General features: G+C 42.5%; 1 protein-coding gene across 1 annotated transcript in view; it reads left to right on the forward strand.

The window, feature by feature from the left end:
• The first annotated feature begins 1,968 nt into the window (after positions 1 to 1,968).
• The window catches only part of LOC107160392 (Golgi pH regulator), a 41,162-nt gene continuing 23,814 nt past the window's right edge, over positions 1,969 to 19,316 (forward strand). The window contains exons 1-5 of the mRNA XM_015507068.2: positions 1,969 to 2,122; positions 11,304 to 11,363; positions 12,233 to 12,336; positions 16,480 to 16,586; positions 16,979 to 17,080. Coding sequence (XP_015362554.1) covers positions 2,081 to 2,122; positions 11,304 to 11,363; positions 12,233 to 12,336; positions 16,480 to 16,586; positions 16,979 to 17,080 — 415 coding nt within the window. The 5' untranslated portion in view covers positions 1,969 to 2,080. The remainder of the gene's footprint in view (positions 2,123 to 11,303; positions 11,364 to 12,232; positions 12,337 to 16,479; positions 16,587 to 16,978; positions 17,081 to 19,316) is intronic.

Consider the following 19,316-nt stretch of genomic DNA (forward strand, 5'->3'; position numbering starts at 1 on the left):
TAATCCTTGCTGCCCTGCTGGGCGGTTAGAGGTTGGAGCCAGAGAGGGGAGCCGTCTCCGACCTGGTAATAGAAATAAGGTAACTCAGTCTGTGTGTTTTATTTCGATCTCTTCTAGCTAACTTTATGCTAAGAACCTCATTAATGAAACCATTGCGCAGGCCGCATGGTGGAGTCCACTAAATTTATTGTAGTGCATTTTGGGGAAAATTCAGAAGTGTATGTGTGTGCGTGTATCAGGGTAACAAATAAGAAGGAATATCTCAGACTTTGAAACATGCTAGCTTTACACTCCTTTGTGATTGTCTTACCAAAATCCTGGGGATTAAGTTGGGGATTTCTGTAAAATGAATGAATGCCCCTTTCATTAGTCATTCTAGGGAAAGGTTAGTCCTGAAACAGAGAGAGTTTTCTGCCCCACCCAGGTGTAGAGGACAGGTGACTCAATATTTAGAACAATTCGTATGGTAAGAACATGCACATCATAAATTTTATTTATGAACTTCTCTAAGATATTCAATTTGAAATTTCATCTCTATATAGTCTTCCCTTTTGTTCAAAAATTATATGGGTCAAAGTAATTCTGCAAAATCATATTTAATAGGCTCTCCGAGTATTCTGCACTATCACGCAACCTTGAATGTTAATAAGGTGCAAGCTGTGTGGGGTTTCCTACTAGATGTAGCCAGAAACACAAAGTTCTCTGGTTTAAGACACTCCATAGTAAGGTTGCCTCCATAGCTCCCTTGTGTTCTGGACATCTGATAGTAAATTCGGCTGCTTGATAGGGTAAAACTCAATTCAAAGAAAGAGAAACACCTTCCCTTATGTGTAATGAGTTATTCTCGGGTATTCAGATTATAGCAGATCTGAATAACCAGATTCTGGATACCAGGGATCCCTTGAGGCCTTGCAGGTCTTGATTGCAGCCTGGGCTGGACAGTTTCTAAGACAGTAAGACAACAGGGACTACACGCACTAGCTAGGGCTCTGGGGCGGATATAGAATGCACAGCAGTACATTAAGCCTTCAGGAAATGAGTACTGAATGAATAAAGTAGTAAGTCAGTCCATATTTGAAGCACTATAATAGGGTGGATGTTAAGGGTAGGGGTGTTTCATACTCGATTCCTGAGGAATCGTTTCTTGTTTTTAATTTAAGTCTTCATTAACTTCCAGTTCTTAGCCTTACTTCGCTCTCTTGAGGCCACGTGGATTCTACTCTTCTCATGGAGACAGCTGTCTTCAGTCCCCTCCCTTCTCACTTGGCAGCTCACCTCAGCCCACCTTGGAGCACGCTCTTGGAGGTGCTTGCCACAGCACCAGGGCCAGCGCTCCCCTCCTAGCTCACCCTCCTGGATCTCCTGCCAGGGTGACGCAAAGGCGCAGACTACCGCAGGGGTACTGAGAACCCGAGGTCACCCTCCCTAATACAGAGGGCGCTGTTCTGAGCACCCAGCAGAGGCTTCCTCGGTTCACTACAGGCACTAATCATCTCGCGTGCCTGTCCATTCTTCCCTCACGAGTAATTCTGCAGTGATATTTGTGGAACCAAGTAAAGGTGATGACATTTAGAACTCAAGGCTGTACTCCGGCCGAAGTCATTACAGTGATGTGTGCATTGACTGATTGATTGATTTTGCAATGCCGGGCATCTTCTTAGTCAAGACATTATGTTGAATAGAATCAGCATTTAAAACAAGACGGGCCTCGGCCTCAGAACCAGACACTGCCCAGCCTTGGGTTTTTCAGTCCACAATATAACCCGCCCGCTCTGGCCCAGCCACCCAGCTAAACCCCGCCCCCTTGGCCGGCCTCCCAGTTCAGCCCCACCCTTTAAATCCCGCCCCGGCTCAGCCCCGCCCCTCCGCCGGCCATCCCGGCTAAGCCCCGCCCCTGGGCGCCGCGCCCGCTCCGCCCACTCTCGACCTGAGGCGGAAGGCACGAGATACGGAAGCTGATTGGTCGGCTGCGGCGCAGNCGGCCTCCGGGCGAAGGCCAGCAGCGTTAGTGGGCCGGCGGCCCGAGCGGTCGTGCCCTGGGGAGTGGGAAGTGGAAACATGAACGCTCCTGACGTCTGCCATGAGTTTCCTGATAGACTCCAGCATCATGATAACCTCCCAGGTGGGTCTCCACCCCGCCCGGCGCCTCGGCCTCCTGGGCCGGAGTGCCCCCGGGGGTCAGCGCGGCGAGCTGGCCGCGGGCCCTTCCTCTTCGCCGTCGGTGCGGGCAGTGCCAGTGCCCTCTCACGGGCAGGGGGCTCGCCGGCCCGGGCTCCCTCGGCCCCGGCTCCCGGGGCGGGCGCCCGGCTCTCCGGCCAGCCCCAAGGGCAGCCGCTGGAGCGCGGGGCCGGGTGCCGTTGGCGTCCGGCCGGGGCCTGCGTGCGGAGGGCTGCGCGCGGTTCAGAGCACGCGGTCGGGTTCCGCCGCAGGCCCCGGCCGTGCGTCGGCGGCGGCTGCAGCGGCCCCGAGCTGTGGAGCCGCTGGCCTTAGGCGGCGTGTGCGGTGCTCGGTGTTTCTTCCTACGCTGACCACAAAGTGCACGGCTTCCTTCACGCACTTGCTCCTTTGTTTCTGGAGAGCCTGTCTTGCCCGAAACTGGAGACCCTTCTCCAAGGGCTTGCACTCAGAACATCTGTAGATCTGACTTCTGACTGTTCACTTTTATCTCCTGTTTTTCAAATACTTTTGAAGTATTTTTTTCTTTCAAATGGCAGATGACAGAGACATTTCCGTTTGAGTGCTTAAAGTGACATTAAAAATGTGTTTAATATTTTTTTTATCTCTTCATCATCGTGCTCCTATCTGTAGAATATCATCCTTGTCTCTTCAAAAAAAAAAAAAAAAAATTAGCAGTGCTAAGAACATACGAGCTCACGCCTGTGATCCCAGCGGTTTGGGAGGCTGAGACAGGAGGATCGCAGGTTCAAAGCCAGCCTCAGCAAAAGCGAGGTGCTAATCAACTCAGTGAGACCCTGTCTCTAAATAAAATACAAAACAGGGCTGGGGATGTGGCTCAGTGGTGGAGTGCCCCTGGGTTCTATCCCCAGTATCAACAAGGAAAAAAAAAAAAGAATATGAAATGAGTCAGGCACAGTGGCACAGGCCTAGAACCCCAGTGACTCAGGAGGCTGAGGCAGGAGGATTCCAAATGCGCCACTTAGCGACAGACCCTGTTTCAAACAACGTTTATTGGTTTCCATATGTTGCATTAAACTTGCATCCCTGGGATAAACCCCACTGGATCGAGGTGCACTATCTTTTTAATATGTTTTTGTATGCGATTTGCCAGAATTTTATTAAGAATTTTTGCATCTGTTCATCAGGGATGTTGGCCTGAAGTTTTCTTTCTTTGATGTGTATTTGTTTGGTTTTGGTATCAGGGTGACATTAGCCATATAGAATGAGTTTGGAAGGGTTCCCTCCTTGGAGGAATATTGGTGTTAATTCTTCTTTGAAGGTCTTATAGAACTGGCTGAGAATCCATGTGGTCCTGGGCTTTTCTTGGTTGGAAGGCTTTTGATGGTGTCTTCTGTTTCCTTGCGTGAAATTGATCGGTTTAAATCATGTATGTCCTCCTGGTGCAGTTTGGGTAGGTCATATGTCTGTAGAAATTTGTCAATATCTTCAAACTTTTCTATTAAATTTTCAAAATAGTTTCTAATTATCTCCAGTGTTTCAGTAGTGTCTATCATGACATTTCCTTTTTCATCACATATTTTATTGGGTTTTCTCTTTCTCTTCGTTAGCATGGCTATGGGTTTATCAATTTTATTTATTTTTAAAGAACCAGCATTTTTGTTTTGTCAGTTTTTTGAATTGTTTCTTTCAGTTTCATTGATTTCACCTCTGAATTTAATTATTTCCTCTCTTCTGCTTTTGGTGTTGATTTATTCCTGTTTTTCTAGGGTTTTGAGATGTAATGTTAGGTCATTTAGTCATTGACTTTTTATTCTTTTTTTAAACATATTTTTAGTTGTAGATGGACACAATATTTTATTTATTTATTTTTTTATGTGATGCTGAGGATCAAACCCAGATCCTCACATGTGCTGAGCACTTTCTCTACCACTGAGTTACAGCCCCAGCCAGACTTTTTATTCTTTTAACAAATGGCTCAATGCAATGAACTTTCCTCTTAGTACTGCCTTCATAGTGTCCCAGAGATTTTGACATTTTTTTTTGAATTTTTAATATTTATTTTTTTTAGTTTTTGGCGGATACAACATCTTTGTTTGTTTGTGGTGCTGAGAATCGAATCCGGGCCACACACATGCCAGGCGAGCGCGCTACCGCTTGAGCCACATCCCCAGCCCAAGATTCTGACATATTACATTGGTATTCTCACTTACCTCTGATTTCTTCTGCTGTCCATTCATCATTCAGTAGAGTATTGTTTAGGGGCTGGAACTGTAGCTCACAGAGCTGGGAGCGCCCAGCTCTCTCCACTCTCTCCAACCTGTGCTTCCCCAGGCGGAGTGCTCCCCGCCTGACTTCTGCTGCTTCTTCAGGATTGCCTGACGCAGACTGGCCATGCAGACCCTGTCGCTCTCTGACAGATCTGGGCTTGTCGCAGTTCCCGAGGTCTCAGGGCCTTCCAGCTCAGAGAAGCCACCAGGTTGCACTCACACAAAGGAGCAACTCAGGAAGAAGCAGCAAGATGGTGGTGGCTGGCACTCCCAGCAGGTAGACCTTAGGTCAGCCAACCCTCAGGCACCCCAACACTGGTCCTGCAGGCCCTGGCCAGTGTCCCTAGACAGAGTCGGCTGTGCCCCAGTGGCAGCAGACCTTCAGGTACTCTGGCCCTCAAGGCCCTGGACTGTGTCCCAGGAGGGAGGTGGCCACATGCAACCCCACCTCCAGGCACTCTGGCAGTGGACCGCTGGGTGGCAGCGGCAGCCCCCTCAGGGGCACTTTTTTGCCTGACCCCTACTCCCAACCAACGTAGGCTTCATTCTGGACACCTTCTTCCTCATTTCCACTGTATTTTCTTCTCTTTATCACTGTTGTTCATTTGTGATTTTATCTGTGGACTCACAAAGTCCAAGGTATTATCTCTCTTGTTCTCTCTGGTATTCCATAGTATCCAGGTCATTTGCTGGAATAACAGGGCCTGGTAAGTATCAATATAATAAAAAGCACCTTTCTAGAGAGATTCGGTTACCTTGGAAGAAACCCTCCCCCCATTTTTTTCCTGTTTGTATGAATTGAAAGGTTTATTTGAAATGAAATCTGAAATCAGAGGTCACATCAACTTGTAAGCTTCAAGCAGAGTCTTTCTGTTGAAGTTGTTCACCATGCCACAAGATAAAATTTAAACTCCTCAATATGGCTTATAGTGTCCCTTTTGTTGGGACCATGGCATTTAGCTCTTCAGCATGGCTCTTCACTTCATGCACTACTTCCTAAACTACTTTATCTTGCCAATAATTGAACCCAGGGCACTTAACTACCAAGCCATATCCCATATCCCCATCCCTTTTTTATGTTCCATTTTAAGTTGCTGAGACTGGCTTTGAACTTGCCATCCTCCTGCCTCCGCCTCCCGACCTGCCGGGACTACACGTGTGCCCAAGCTGCCCGGCTTTCCATAACCTGAACAGTCTGTCGTGCCCCAGGTTTCCACACAGTCTCCTCTGCCTTTCTGGATCTGCCCCATATCCCTCCCCCCTTACTCCTGGCTTACTTCTGTTTGGTCTTCAGATCTGTTTGGACATCCAAGGCTGGATTCGGTAGGTGTCCCCATAAGGGCTACCATGATGTCCTTGACCTGCTTCCCTTCCATCAGTGCTGCCACATGGTGACCACTTGTTCACCTCCTCCATAGAGTATGGACCCCAAGAGCAGCAGCCAGGCTTTCTTGTTCACCATTCTGTCCCAGGATCTGGCATAAATAATCAATATGATACATATTAAATGAAAAAAATATTGAATCTACAAATGATTCAAGAAAGGTGTCTTTTTCCAGCTGGTTCCTTAATAAGTATCTTACTAATGGCCATCTTTTCTGTTTATAGATAATTTTTAAGCTAGAGGTCATTTTTATAAACTTACCTGTTTTGAACCCTCTTACAGTCATAAACCTTATCAGTTGCAGAGTACACAAGGTTAAGTCCCAAGGTTAAGGCTCTCCTCTGTACAAGTCTCAAAAGTATTTTTTTTTTAATCTGTGCACTTTCCATTTTATTTGCAAGCTTTTTGAAATTGTCTTTTCCTTCTGCATGCTTCTTAGGTCCCCTATAATCTTGCCAGAATTCACATGATGTACCTTGGATATAATAAATCATCCAGGTTCTTTTTTTTTTCCTTTCTTTCTGAAAGAAACAGGGTCTCACTCTGTTGCCAAGATTGGCCTCAAACTCAGAGGCTCAAGCACTCCTCCTGACTCAGCCCTGTGAGTAGCTGGGACTCAGGTGAGGCACACTCCACTGTGCTCAGCCCCAGTTACCGTGTGTGTGTGTGTGTGTGTGCGTGCGTGTGCGTGCGGTGAGGCACACTCCACTGTGCTCAGCTCCAGTTACTGTGTGTGTGTGCGTGTGTGTGTGTGTGTGTGTGCGCGTGTGTGGTGAGGCACACTCCACTGTGCTCAGCTCCAGTTACCGTGTGTGTGTGTGTGTGTGTGCGTGTGTGTGTGTAGTTTAAAAGTCTTTGTAAACTTTCTTTGTCAGTGGGAAAGGAGCACACAATAAAACATGAAAAATGTATATTTAGTTCTGTTCCCCATCTCATCATACAAATTTATAATTTTTGCTTGTTTTCCTTATCTAAAGTTCCATTTTAGAATGATCTTGTTGATTTTTTTTAATCCACCTGCACACCACTCCTAGCCCTAATTACTAAACTTCTCCACCTTCAATCATGCCTTCATATATCATATAAGACCTCTAAACTCTGAACTGAATGTCACACTGGCCAGCAGGCCTCCTAGATAGTCTAGAATTTTTTCTTCTAATCTCTTTGCCTCTCTCCTTTTCTACTTAGTCTAGATTAATGGATCCCAAGTTACCTTCTTGTCTCTCTTTTTCCTTTACCTTCCTACGAAAGTCCACATTTGGATCACTGTTTTAGCTTGTACACTATTGATACAGGGGCCTGAAGGCTGCTATAGAAAATCATATACAGTGTCCAGTTTGCCGATGCCACAAGCTTAACCCTCACATCATTGACTCATTCGCTTTCATGACTTTAGTTGTTTGTTCCACCCCTTATGATTTCTCTGGATCTTTATCACTTTCCTCAAAGCCCCTGTTCTCCATGCTCACCTCGTAGCAGATGTTCTTGCCTCCTACTTAGTCAACAGTGACCAAAAGACTGATCTCCTTTTACTTCCTGCATTTTAATTAAGAGATTATCCATCCACAGTCATTTTCACCTCCTCCCCCCACGTCAGAACACAAGGTGTCTCCTGCTCCTCTACAGGCCTCACTCAGCCTATGCCTTTGATCTGGAGTCGCCCATTGTGAAGTGGTTAAAAGCGTAGGTGTTGGAGTAGGTCGCTCAGACTTCAGTTTGAACCCTAATTCTTATATTCATTTTAACTTCTCTGAATTTCAGCTTTCTTTCTGAAAATAGGAGAATCAAACCTACCTCACTGAGTTTTTGTGATTTTTTTTTTTTAATTTGAGATTATAATGCTGTAGTGCATAACCTGGAATAAAGTAAATGATCCGTGAAGGTGAGCTGCTAGTGATAATAGTTAATCATATCGGCTCCTCCCGTGTTGGTCTGCCCCTCCTCTGTGCTTTCTTCCCTGTGCAGGAAACCTTCCCTTACCCCCCTCTTCTCCAGGATGCTGTCTCATGTCTCTTTCTCTTCCTTGGCTCTCCTTAAAGCCATTCATTGTCTCCACCTGCCTTTACCCCCATTTACCCTCAGCCCACCATGGGCTGGGTCTCCCTCTACCTCCCTGTTCAAACTGTTTTTCTTAAGGTCATCATTGAGCAAATTACAAAGGCCTGGTTGTTGGTTGGTTGGTTGTTTTTTGTGCTGAGGATTGAACAGGGCCTTGTGCGGCTAATCAAGTGCTCTGCACTGAGCCACGCCCGCCCTTGAACATTTCCCTTCCTGGCTTCATTCTCCCCCTCTGTGGCATGTAGCACTGCGCTCAGCCTGGGCCGTGGCTTCAGGACACCCTTCTCTGGTTCTGTTGTCTCTGACAGTCCTCCTCTGTCCCCTCCTTGTCTCTCCCCGCGCCTGTCCTGGTGTTCTCTTCCTCGTGCCTCGCTCTCCTCGCGCTGTGCATTCCATCTTGGAGAATCCCACTGGGTGGTTTCAACTTAGAGGTAAATCTCAGTCCTGCCTTTGTAATCTTTTACTCAAATGCTGGGCATCTTGGCCAGAGAGGCCCTCTGGCCCTTGGCATGTCTAAAATATACTCATCATCTTCTCCATCCTCCCGTCCCATTGCCAAATCTCCTCTTCCACTCTTCTTACAACAGAGGTGGCTTGCCGGAGCCTGGCTGGCTGGGCAAAGTAACCGGGGGGTGACGAGCAACTTGTGTACGTTGATACAGCAGGAGTGGGAGCCGTTTATTGCAGGACAGGAGCAGTATTTATACATTCCACACAGCTTGTCTAATTAGCATAAACTAGATACATCAGTCAACCAATCAGGAATCTCCACACTTAATGGCTTGCTGGCGTTACTTCTCAAACCACTCCCTCTGGCATTTTGCCAGGCACCATCTAGACTTGTTTACGAACTCTAACATTCCCCTGGCAAAATGCCAGGTGTTATTTTGACTTGTTTACAGACTCTTAACAGTGGCTTATTCTTCATCCTGTGTTCTAAACTAGTCCTTCTTGACTCTTTCCTGCTGGTTACCTTCTAATAGCTCTCAAATCTGTTGCTTCCTCCTCTTTCACCAAAGTCTTAATTCAGGCCTTTATCATCTGTCTGAAGAGAAGAGATAACAACCTCCTAGGTTTCTTTTCCTAGAGTTGGTTCTTTTGCTGCTACTGTCGTGTTCTGGGGTAAACCACAAAAGGGCCTTGTCGACTCCTGCTTAAATGACCCTCACTTGAGTCCTGTTTCTTATGTTAATTAGACTAATACTTTCAGATTCTACATGTTTGGTTATTTTTATTGCTAAGTACTATTCTGTTATATTTTTTAATGCTTTCATCGATTTAAAGGCATTTAAATTGTTTCTAGCTTTTATAATTGTGAATAAAGCTGTTGAAGCATTCAAATACCCCCCCCCCCCCAAAAAAAAATGGCCCTCACCATTTATAGACCCAAGGTCATTGGGGTGGCCTTTAGGACTCTCAGAGATTGGGCCTCTGTTTCTCCTCTCCAGCCTCATTTTTTTTTTCTTCCCTTTGCCGCTCAAAGGGTTTGAGAAAAGTGTATTTATACCATTTAATTCTTTAGTTGCAACTTCCTCACAGTTTTCAAGATCCAGCCTCATTTTTAACCACTTTCCTTGTTTCTTTTCTTTTCCCCCCTTGGTTATTGTTTATTTTATTTATTTTGAAGGAATTGAACCCAGGGCCCTGAGCGTGCTGCACAGCACTGCACGGTGAGCTACCCCAGCCCTTCCTCCTGTGAATGATGTCTCCCAGCAGCACTGGGCAGGGGTTGCCAGCGTATCCCAGGGCTGGGTGCTCCATGCCTTTAGGAATGGACTTGCTGTCTGGAAGCCCTGTCCCCCTGCCCTTACCACCTCTGTTTTTTCCTGCCTGATTCTTAGTCATCCTTTAAGAGAATGATTTTCAGTATTTTAGGGCCTAGGAAACTTTTGAGTATGTGGTAAATATACCTGGGAAACTGTAGAAAAATGTGCCTAATTCCCAAATTTGCACACGATATCAAGTTTTAACCCTAAATTATAACCTCCCTCAGCTCAGGTATCATCTTCTTTGAAAATCTTACATACAGATTGATTTGGTCTCCCTCATTGTTTTTTCGGGATCATGTACATGTCTCTGTCCTTGCACATCCATATTACATTGTAATTATTTATTTGATGTCTTTCCCATGATAGAGTGAGCTTCTGGAGGGTGACGACTACGTTACTCATCTTTGGGTTCCCAACACTTAGTACAGCACGTGTAGTAATCTGCAAAATTTTCAAGATTGGGTTTTTGCTGAAAAGCAGCCATCTTTGACTTGACCATTTAGCCACCCAACACACACTTACGGAGAGACTGTTGTGTGCGGGCATTATACGGTGTGCTGCGAATACAAACATCAACAAGACAGACGTGGTCCTTGTCCTCACAGAGCTTATAATAAAGTCATTATAATTAGACATTATAAAACTCTGTGGCTGGTGCTTTGATGAGGCAAGTACAGGGTGAAATAGGGTTTTATAAAAAGAGCAATTTCTCTTTTTTCATGGGAAAAAGAAGTCCTTCCATGAGGAATAATATGTTTGTTGAGACCTATAGGATTACAAGTGGGTGAGGGCTGGAGGGAAGGAAGGTCCTATCAGAGAACAGCAGAGGCTTCATAAGGCAGAGTCTACAGAACCAGGAGTAATTCATAAAGTTTTTGACAAACGTAAGAAGAAGAGAGGAATTGTGTCAGAATGTGTGTGATGGCTCTATTTAGTAGTGAAAAGCGAACCAGCTTTGTCAGCTGATGTGTGATGATTGTCTCTGCCGGTTTGGATCAAAACTGACGGAAGCGGGATTCTACAACCCCAGCTTTATACCAAGGTGGAAACATTCTTTGTAGTTTGAGCAGGATGAGGGGGAAGCTAAGAAAGCTCTCTGAAGGAAACACACATAAAAAGTATTTGTCTTTCTACTACTTTTTTTTTTTTTTTGGTACCAGGGATTGAACTCAGGGGCACTCGACCGCTGAGGCACACCCCAGCCCTATTTTGTATTTTATGTAGAGACAGGGTCTCACTGAGTTGCTTAGCACCTCATCATTGCCGAGGCTGGCTTTGAATTATCCATCCTCCTGCCTCAGCCTACTGAGCCACTCGGATTACAGGCGTGCACCACCACACCCAGCTTCTACTCTATTTTTGTCTCAACTCCTTTCCACTGAGGTTTTTAATACTTGCAAACAAGGATCATCTATTAGAAACAAGTTCCACTGAGTCCTGTCTGTTTGCTAACTTCCCTGGCTATCACAAGACTATGGGAAAATATATAAGTACTTCCATTTTTGTCTAATTTATAACACATTCTATAGCATGGATAATCTCAGAAATCTAAGAGCATCTAAACATCTCTTTCCAGTGTTGTGAGTGGATCTCATCTTTAATCTGTGAAATAAGTTAGATGTATTCTCTTTGAAGCATTTCTCAAAAGAAGATATATATTGACATTCTGTTTTTTTTCTCCTATAGATACTGTTTTTTGGATTTGGGTGGCTTTTCTTCATGCGTCAATTGTTTAAGGACTACGAGGTGAGAAGAAAACATTGTTATGCTTATACTGTATGAGTTTACATTGTTTAAAAACAAAATAAGAAAAATGCCTGTTAAAGATCATGTTCACTTCCAAAATAGGAAGCTTTTTGCCAAATGAAAATTATTCCGACAATGAAACTGCAGAATATGATTAGGCTTAGATTTAAAAAATAAAATAGAAAGCCAGGTCACATGGAGCGAGGAATGCCATGCTGTAGTTACATCGGGATATATGCCAGTAGCAGTTATTCTCACAGTGTCTCATAAAGGTTCCCTTTCCTCTGTCTGTCTAGCTCTGAATCACCAATCTTACATTTGAAACTACTACCAGAATTCAGAAGTTGGTCTGGTTCTCATTTTAAGCCTTGGAGTCACAAAATCACCACCCTAGAATGGACATCTTCTAATTAATCTTCCTTATTTTGTAATAAATTAGTGGTACTGAACTGCCTTTCTGTCATTGTAGAATGTTCTCCATTAAACCTCTCCGGGGGGGTTGGTAGTTGTCAGAGCCCAAAGTTCTGAAGGTTCTCTTCTGCCCAGTACTGTTAGGCCTCCCAATGGAGGTTCCAGAACTGATCTGAGATCTGCAGAGTGTTGAAAAACTGTTGTTGTGTTGAACATTTTATCAAGATTTAAAGCTCTTTTTTTTGGGGGGGGGGGCGGGGGGGGATCAGTGTGCATTAAGAATTCTAAATGCTACTTCTGACCCTGTCACTTCATCTTCTCATGCTTTAAATTCCCCAACCACAAGTGGATGTTGGTCATCTGTCTCCAATGACTTGAGAATTTCTAAAAATAAGGTTTCTGACTTGCCTCCTAGCCAGGAAGTAATCAACTTCTATCTCTTTTTTGGCTTTTAACAGGTGCGACAATATGTTGTACAGGTGATCTTCTCTGTGACTTTTGCATTTTCTTGCACCATGTTTGAGCTGATCATCTTTGAAATCTTAGGAGTACTGAATAGCAGGTGAGTAAGAATACTAAATAACTTGCCTCTTGAGAAACACAGTGCTCCACTCTTTACCATGTAAAAGTAATCTGAATCTTAATTTAAAAAAAAAAAAATCTACCATGTGGATTTTTCAGAGTTATTTAAGGACCTCTCTGAAAATGAATTTATTGTCTCAGTTATCTTTTTTTATTTTACAGGCATAATCAAGTTTGATTGAACTTAGTTTTTTTTTTTTTTTTCCTTTAGACAAAACACCTTTTATTTATTTATTTATTTGTATGTGGTGCTAAGGATTGAACACATGCTAGGCAAGTGCTCTGCCACTGAGCTACAACCCCTACTTAGAATGTTTTTTAAAACATTTTTTTAAAGTAACTCTTTACTCCCTGCCAAATAACAAACCTATTAGTTTATTAGACAGTTTTTCCAAAATATTTCTTTTATGTCAAATTGCAAGCTTAAGAATTTTTTATCTGTATATGGCATTTATCAGATTTGCTATGTTGACTTTTGTTGTACTTTTTTATTACCACATGAAAAGATCTTTTAGGAATAAAGTGGCCTTTCACTCATAGTCAGGAATCCATGCCAAGCTAAGCTGTATAAATTCATTATAGGCTGCTGATACTTGAGACTTACAGAGAGACTTTACTCTCAAATTCTTTTTTAAGAATCAGAGTTGAAAAAAAAATTGAAGACATAAAATAGAGATGCTTAAACATAAAATATTGAAAGGTTAAAAAAAATAAAGTTGCTCCTGATAGATCATTTAATAAGCTGTAGTACGATTAAACAGAAATTTACTTTTACTCTTGTACTTTTAGACTTGTTCTTCAATGATACAGACTTTTGGGGAGTAAGCTGGATATAGATCCAGTGACTGTGGAGAATAGGCAAATATTATTTTACCTGCTGGTTATTATATTTTATTCTCACAACCTAAGTGTTTCTCTGTTATTTAAATAGGTTCGCATTGTGGGCCAAAGGGTTTCTATCACAATTACTGAACTCTGCTGCTGTAAATCAGAAGCAACCATAAGCAATACAAGAACAAGTGGGTGTGGCTGTACTCCAGTAAGGTCTCCCTTGTAAGAATAGGTAGCTGCCAGGGCGTAGTTTGCTAACCACTCATCTAAATGTTGATAGAAAGGATTATGGGGGCTGGGATGTAGCTCAGCTGGTAGAGTGGCTGTCTCGCATGCACAAGGCCCTGGGTTCAACCCCCAGCAACATAAAAAAATAAATATAGACTTATGACTCACATAATCTAAAACCATAGTTATTATTTTTGGTAGATGATTTCTCTCAGCTTTTAATTCATAATCAATAATCCTGTATAATAGGAAACTATATATTTGGTGTATTTTTTCAAATTTCTGAAATAATTTATCTAAAAGAATATAGAAAATAGCATTGCTAAAATCCTGTTCTTTAGGTATTTGGGGGAGAGATTGAGTTTGTTTAGGCCGAGATATGTCCGTAGTCATACCTATTTCTTCATGCTAACATTTGGCTCAACTGTGGAACAGAAATGTATTATATCTGTATAGTGACTGGATTCAGCATAGTGTTCAAAAGAGAATCTGTGGGGCTGGGGTTGTGGCTCAGTGGTGGACCGCTTGCCTAGCATGTGTGAGGTACTGGCTTCATTCTTCAGCACCATATAAAAGTGAATAAGTGAAATAAAGGTGTTGTGTCCATCTACAGCTAATACGTGTGTGTGTGTGTGTGTGTGTGTGTGTAAAAGAGAATCTGGGCCCTAAGAGTGTTGAAGTTGGGTGTATGGCCTCCTATTCAAATATAAAATCTTGTCAGGATCCTTCATTTCTCAAGAAACCATCATTTTAAACTCAGCCCAAAACACTAGTTAACACATGTGCTACTCGTGGAACAACACCTGTAGTTTCAAACCCACTGTCTCACAGAATATTTCAGAACTTAGCTGAAACATTTTATGGGATTGCCTGGGGCATGTGCAGCTTGTTTGCCTCTCTAGATGCTCTAAACTGGGCTGATCCAGATGAGTAAAAGGCTGTCTATTATCTAGAGAACTGGATTTTGCTCCCGTAGGGTAGCCCTTACTGAATGGCTCTTTGTTGTCAGGTTCTGTCATTGGTGCTAAGGGGGAAATAGTAAGAAACCGTCCTCTGCAACACACTGATGTTTCTCTTGAAAGAATATTGTTCAAGGTATTGCAGATGGATCTCACATTTTCTTCCTTATGAAATCATTAGAGAAGTTTCATTTTTGTCTTGGTAATAATCCAGTAATAATAAGTCAGTAATAATTATGCTTCCTTGGAGACAATGGTTTATTTTTTTACAGACACATGATTTTATCTAACTAATCAAATTTTCTATTTCATATTGACCATTAGAAAACTGAAAACTAAAGTTGTGGCCCACTCACAGCATGTTTCTAAACCTATTTCACAAAAGCCATTAGGCCTGGTCCAATATTTTACCTATCTTTTGCCATTGTTGTTGCTTTCTTTCCTATTTCCTTACAGGTTACTTCTCACCCTGTATTTTATATATCCTTTTAAGCCACTTAGCTGCTCAGCCAGTTTTTGAAACCAGACCTACCTAAGTTTAAAATCAGTAAATACAAAGGACGCTATCAAGAAGCGAACAGATGTCCAAGAATAGAAGGAAATTTTGCAAATCTTCTGTCTGACAAGGGATTTTTACCTAGGATGTATACATACCCCTTGCAGTTTAATAGTTTAAAAAAAAAAATTCTAAAAAATGGACAAAGAACCTGAAGGGCAGCTCTCCAAAGGTGATAATGTAGAGGCGGAGAAGCAGGAAAAGGAGCTCTGCATCATGACCGCCAGGGGACGCAGCAAAGCCGCGGTGACGGGACGGGTGTTGGTGGGGCCGAGCAGGAATCGGAATCCTCACGCACTGCTGGGGAACATGGTCATGCCTCCCAAGGTTGAGTGTAGATACCCCTATGGCCCAGCAGGTCTCTTCAAGTTCTGCCTAAAGAGAAATGGAAATGCACAGTCTCACTAAAACTGTACGAAAATGCTCGTAGCATCGCTATCTATGGTAACTAAATTGTAAAGCAGTCCAATTATCCAACAACTAATGAATGGATAAACAACAGGGTGAATATTTCAAAATTTATTAAAAAGAAATGAACTTTTGATACATGCTACAACATGGATGAACCTTGCAAACATTATGCTAAGTGAAAGAAGCTAGTCATAAAAGATCACGAGTTATGAGATGCCATTCACATGACATGTCCAGAGTAGGCCAGTCCATAGAAACAGAAATACTTTGGTTTCCTAGAATTGGGAAGATCGAGGGAGGGGAATTAGAAAGTGGTAACAGGTACAGGGTTTCTTTAGGGAGTAATGAAATTGTTCTAGAATCAATGTGGTAGTTGCACTGACTTGTGAATATGTTAAAGATCATTGAATTTTGCACTTTAAATGGGTGAATTATGATAAATCATTATACAAAGCAAAAGAACTAAACTTTTTAAATAAGTTATATATATGGGGGGAGCAGTAACAGGGATTTATCTCAGGGGCACTCAGGCACTGAGTCGCACCCCCAGCCCTATTTTGTATTTTATTTAGAGACAGGGTCTCACTGAGTGCTTAGGGGCTTGCTTTTGCTGAGGCTGGATTTGAACTCGTGATCTTCCTGCCTCAGCCTCCTGAGGCACTGGACTTAAGGCATGTGCCACTGTGCCTGGCTTATATTTTATAAAGAGTATAAAGCAAATCAGATGTTTACATTGAGTATGAAAGACATGCTTGAGTCTATATGGCATGCATTACTATTAACCTTGTTTCCCTTTAATTCTTATATTGCAATAAGATTCCTAGTAGTGGATGAAATAACTCATACTACTAGGAATGGAATATGTTGATAAATGTTATTATACATTGCTTATGAATATAACTAAAGTACTAACATTTAGTGAAATTTTTAGGTTAAGATTGTCATATATACCTTCTAAAAATTTATATTTTTTAATCTCTACCAGCGAGTAGATAATAATAGCATAGTTGGTGAATTAGATGGAACGTGTTCAGTGTTGAGTTTAAAGAGCCAGGCATGCTTGGAAGACTAAAGAACGTGAAAGCTGCTACCCTCCCCACACCCTTCCCCCAGTGACAATCTTTGCCATTTATTTCAGCTCCCGTTATTTTCACTGGAAAATGAACCTGTGTATAATTCTGCTGATCCTGGTTTTCATGGTGCCTTTTTACATTGGCTATTCTATTGTGAGCAACATCCGACTGTGTAAGTATTTTCCTTCCTAATGTCAGCACATAGATTGGGTGTTCTTGGGGATTAGAGATATAGACAGCTTTAATTGTACGTTACTTACATAACTGCTGCTATTTGGGGTCACTTCACAATGTCCTAAAATGGTTCCGTAATGAATATCAAATGAATGATTGTGTTATTTGTTCTGCCACAACTTTGTTCCTACTTCTACTACAATGTCTCTTTTAACTCAGTCCACTGTTTAATTTCATCCACGTTTCTCTTATGTTGGGTAAGGATGCTTTCATTAAAAATCGTGTAGTTCCATCATTCATTGACCAGATATTAATACATAGACTCACAGTTTTAAGTAGAGCAAGCTCTTTAACATGCTTTCCCTAACAGTCTTCTCTCTTCTGTCTTAGTGCAGAAACAGAGACTGCTTTTTTCCTGTCTCTTATGGTTGACCTTTATGTATTTCTTCTGGAAACTGGGAGATCCATTTCCCATTCTCAGCCCAAAACATGGTGAGTATATGGGGAGAAGTAGGTTTATGAAGAGGGATATTTAATCTTATAATTAAAAAAAAAAAAAAAAAGCGTTTGAATCTTCTGGATGTCAGGAAATATAGCAAATCATTTCTCTAAAAAATATCTGATTTTTAACCAAATTTTCTTCTTTATCCTAAGGAGTACCAAATGCTAGTTTTGGATCATATGTCTGTCATTCTGGAGCAGCAGTTTTTAACCTTGGTTTAGTGAAAAACATAGAAAGGTCTCTTTAACTTAAATCTCCTATATTGAATGCAGAATTATAGAAATACAGTTACATAGATGTTAGTCACTTTTTCATTACTATAACAAAATACCTGAGGTAATCGACTTAAAAAGAGGAAAGGTTTATTTTGGTTCACAGTATTGGAGGTTTCAGTACATAGCCTATTGCTTTGAGGCTTGTGGCGAGCAGTACATCATGGTAAGATTGTGACAGAGGAAGCTGTTTATCTCATGGCAGCCAAAAAGCAAAGAAAGAGAAAGTAGAACAGCCAGGGTCCCAATATCCCCTTCAAGGGTGTACCCCCTATAACCAGAAACTTGCAAGTAGGCCCTACCTCTTAAAGGTTCCGTCCACCAGTATCATGGGTGGGGACCAAGCCTTTAACATGTGGACCTTTGAGGAACACATCCCAAACAGTAGAATCTGTCCCAGCTGCACCGGCTCCCAGATATGTAACACCCCTGCATTGTTCATTTGTACTTCAGGGCTTCATGTGCATCTGTCAATTTGGTGAAAACTATGGACATTCAAAACCTTAGTTTCAAGGAATTCTAAGAACTTTGGGCTTTCCAGACTCTTAACACAAAAAGAAATGCCAGAAAAGAATTGCAGTGAACACTGGATAGGTCTAAACTCTGCCACACTTCCACACGTCTTCCACGTGTACTCATTGTCTGGAGGCAGAGATTTTAGGCAAAAGGTTCTGAAGATCTTCTGCAAGTGGGTCAGAGGTAATGTGCAGTTTTTAAAGCATAGGCAGCATCATAAATAACTTTGGAAATAAAAAGAGGTCTTTTAAAATTTGAAATAATAATAAAGAAGCAAAAAAGTGGAATCGCTCCAGCCTACCAACGACAGTCAGATCCTCAGCCTGGTGCAGACCTGCCCGCGCTCCGGAGTTCTCGAGGCCTTCCAGAGTCGAGCTGCTGGGTCAGCTCTTCTTCCAGAGGTGGCCATTTTCACCCTGCCTCCCTTTCCAGGTGCTTCTTAAGATTCGACTCTGACCAGTTCCTCTAAGAAGACTTTCCTGGAGGACATCACTGGGGATATTAATCGCCCCCACCTCAGGGGACTTGTTTATTTCACCTACATATTTCACTTATTTTTATCCCCTATAAAGCTTAACTTATTTATTTCCTTTCTGACTTCCTCATTGATCTCTGGGCTTCCTTGAGGTCAGAAACTGCTCGTATTTGTCTTTATTTGCTTTATATCCTAGTGCCTACTCTGAAGGCACATAACAAGTGTTTGGTGCGTGTTTTCTGAATCAGTGAATTGGGGGGAAAATTGAGTTTTCTTCGTGGTAAATGAGTTGAAGAATTTAACACCCTGGATAGGAATTTAGGATTTGCTAATGTGGTCAGCATGCCCAGGTCAGTGTGGGCATGACTTGATAGTCAGATTTGATAGCATTGCTGGTAGTATTGCTCTCATACAAACCTATTCCATATGAGCCCACAGAGAGACCAGTTTGTGATGCTAGAAGTCAGTTGAAGAATTTTAGGCAGCTCCATGTAGTCTAAAGACCTGCCTGATGGGATTCCCCAGCTCTCTCCTGCACTCTCGCAGCCAGGGCGGCCAGGCCATGGCAGAGGGGAGAAGACCATTGTGTCTGTCGTGTCTTTGTCTGTTTCTTCTTCTTTTTTTTTTTTTTTTAAATCTACGTATGACGGCGGGATGCATTACAATTCATACTACACACATACTGTACTTTGGATAATGATGTCCATCTCATTCACCATCACTGCTAACCCCCTGCCCCCTTCGTCTGTTTCTTTTTCTAACTTTGATTAGAATATCCTGAAAGGACACTCAGGGAAAGCTAGGGAGATGGTTTCAGTTTGGGCCTTTTTTTCATGGTGAAATAATTGGTCATTTCAGTTTCGCATTCTGAATGTTCAGGTTTTTTAATTTATTTAACCCTCTAAGAGAAGTAAATAGGAAGAAATGTTTAGGCAATCACTTAGAAGCAGCCAGCCTTACACT

Source organism: Marmota marmota, unplaced genomic scaffold (genome assembly GCF_001458135.2).
Source record: "Marmota marmota marmota unplaced genomic scaffold, marMar, whole genome shotgun sequence".
Classification (NCBI taxonomy): Eukaryota; Metazoa; Chordata; class Mammalia; order Rodentia; family Sciuridae; genus Marmota; species Marmota marmota.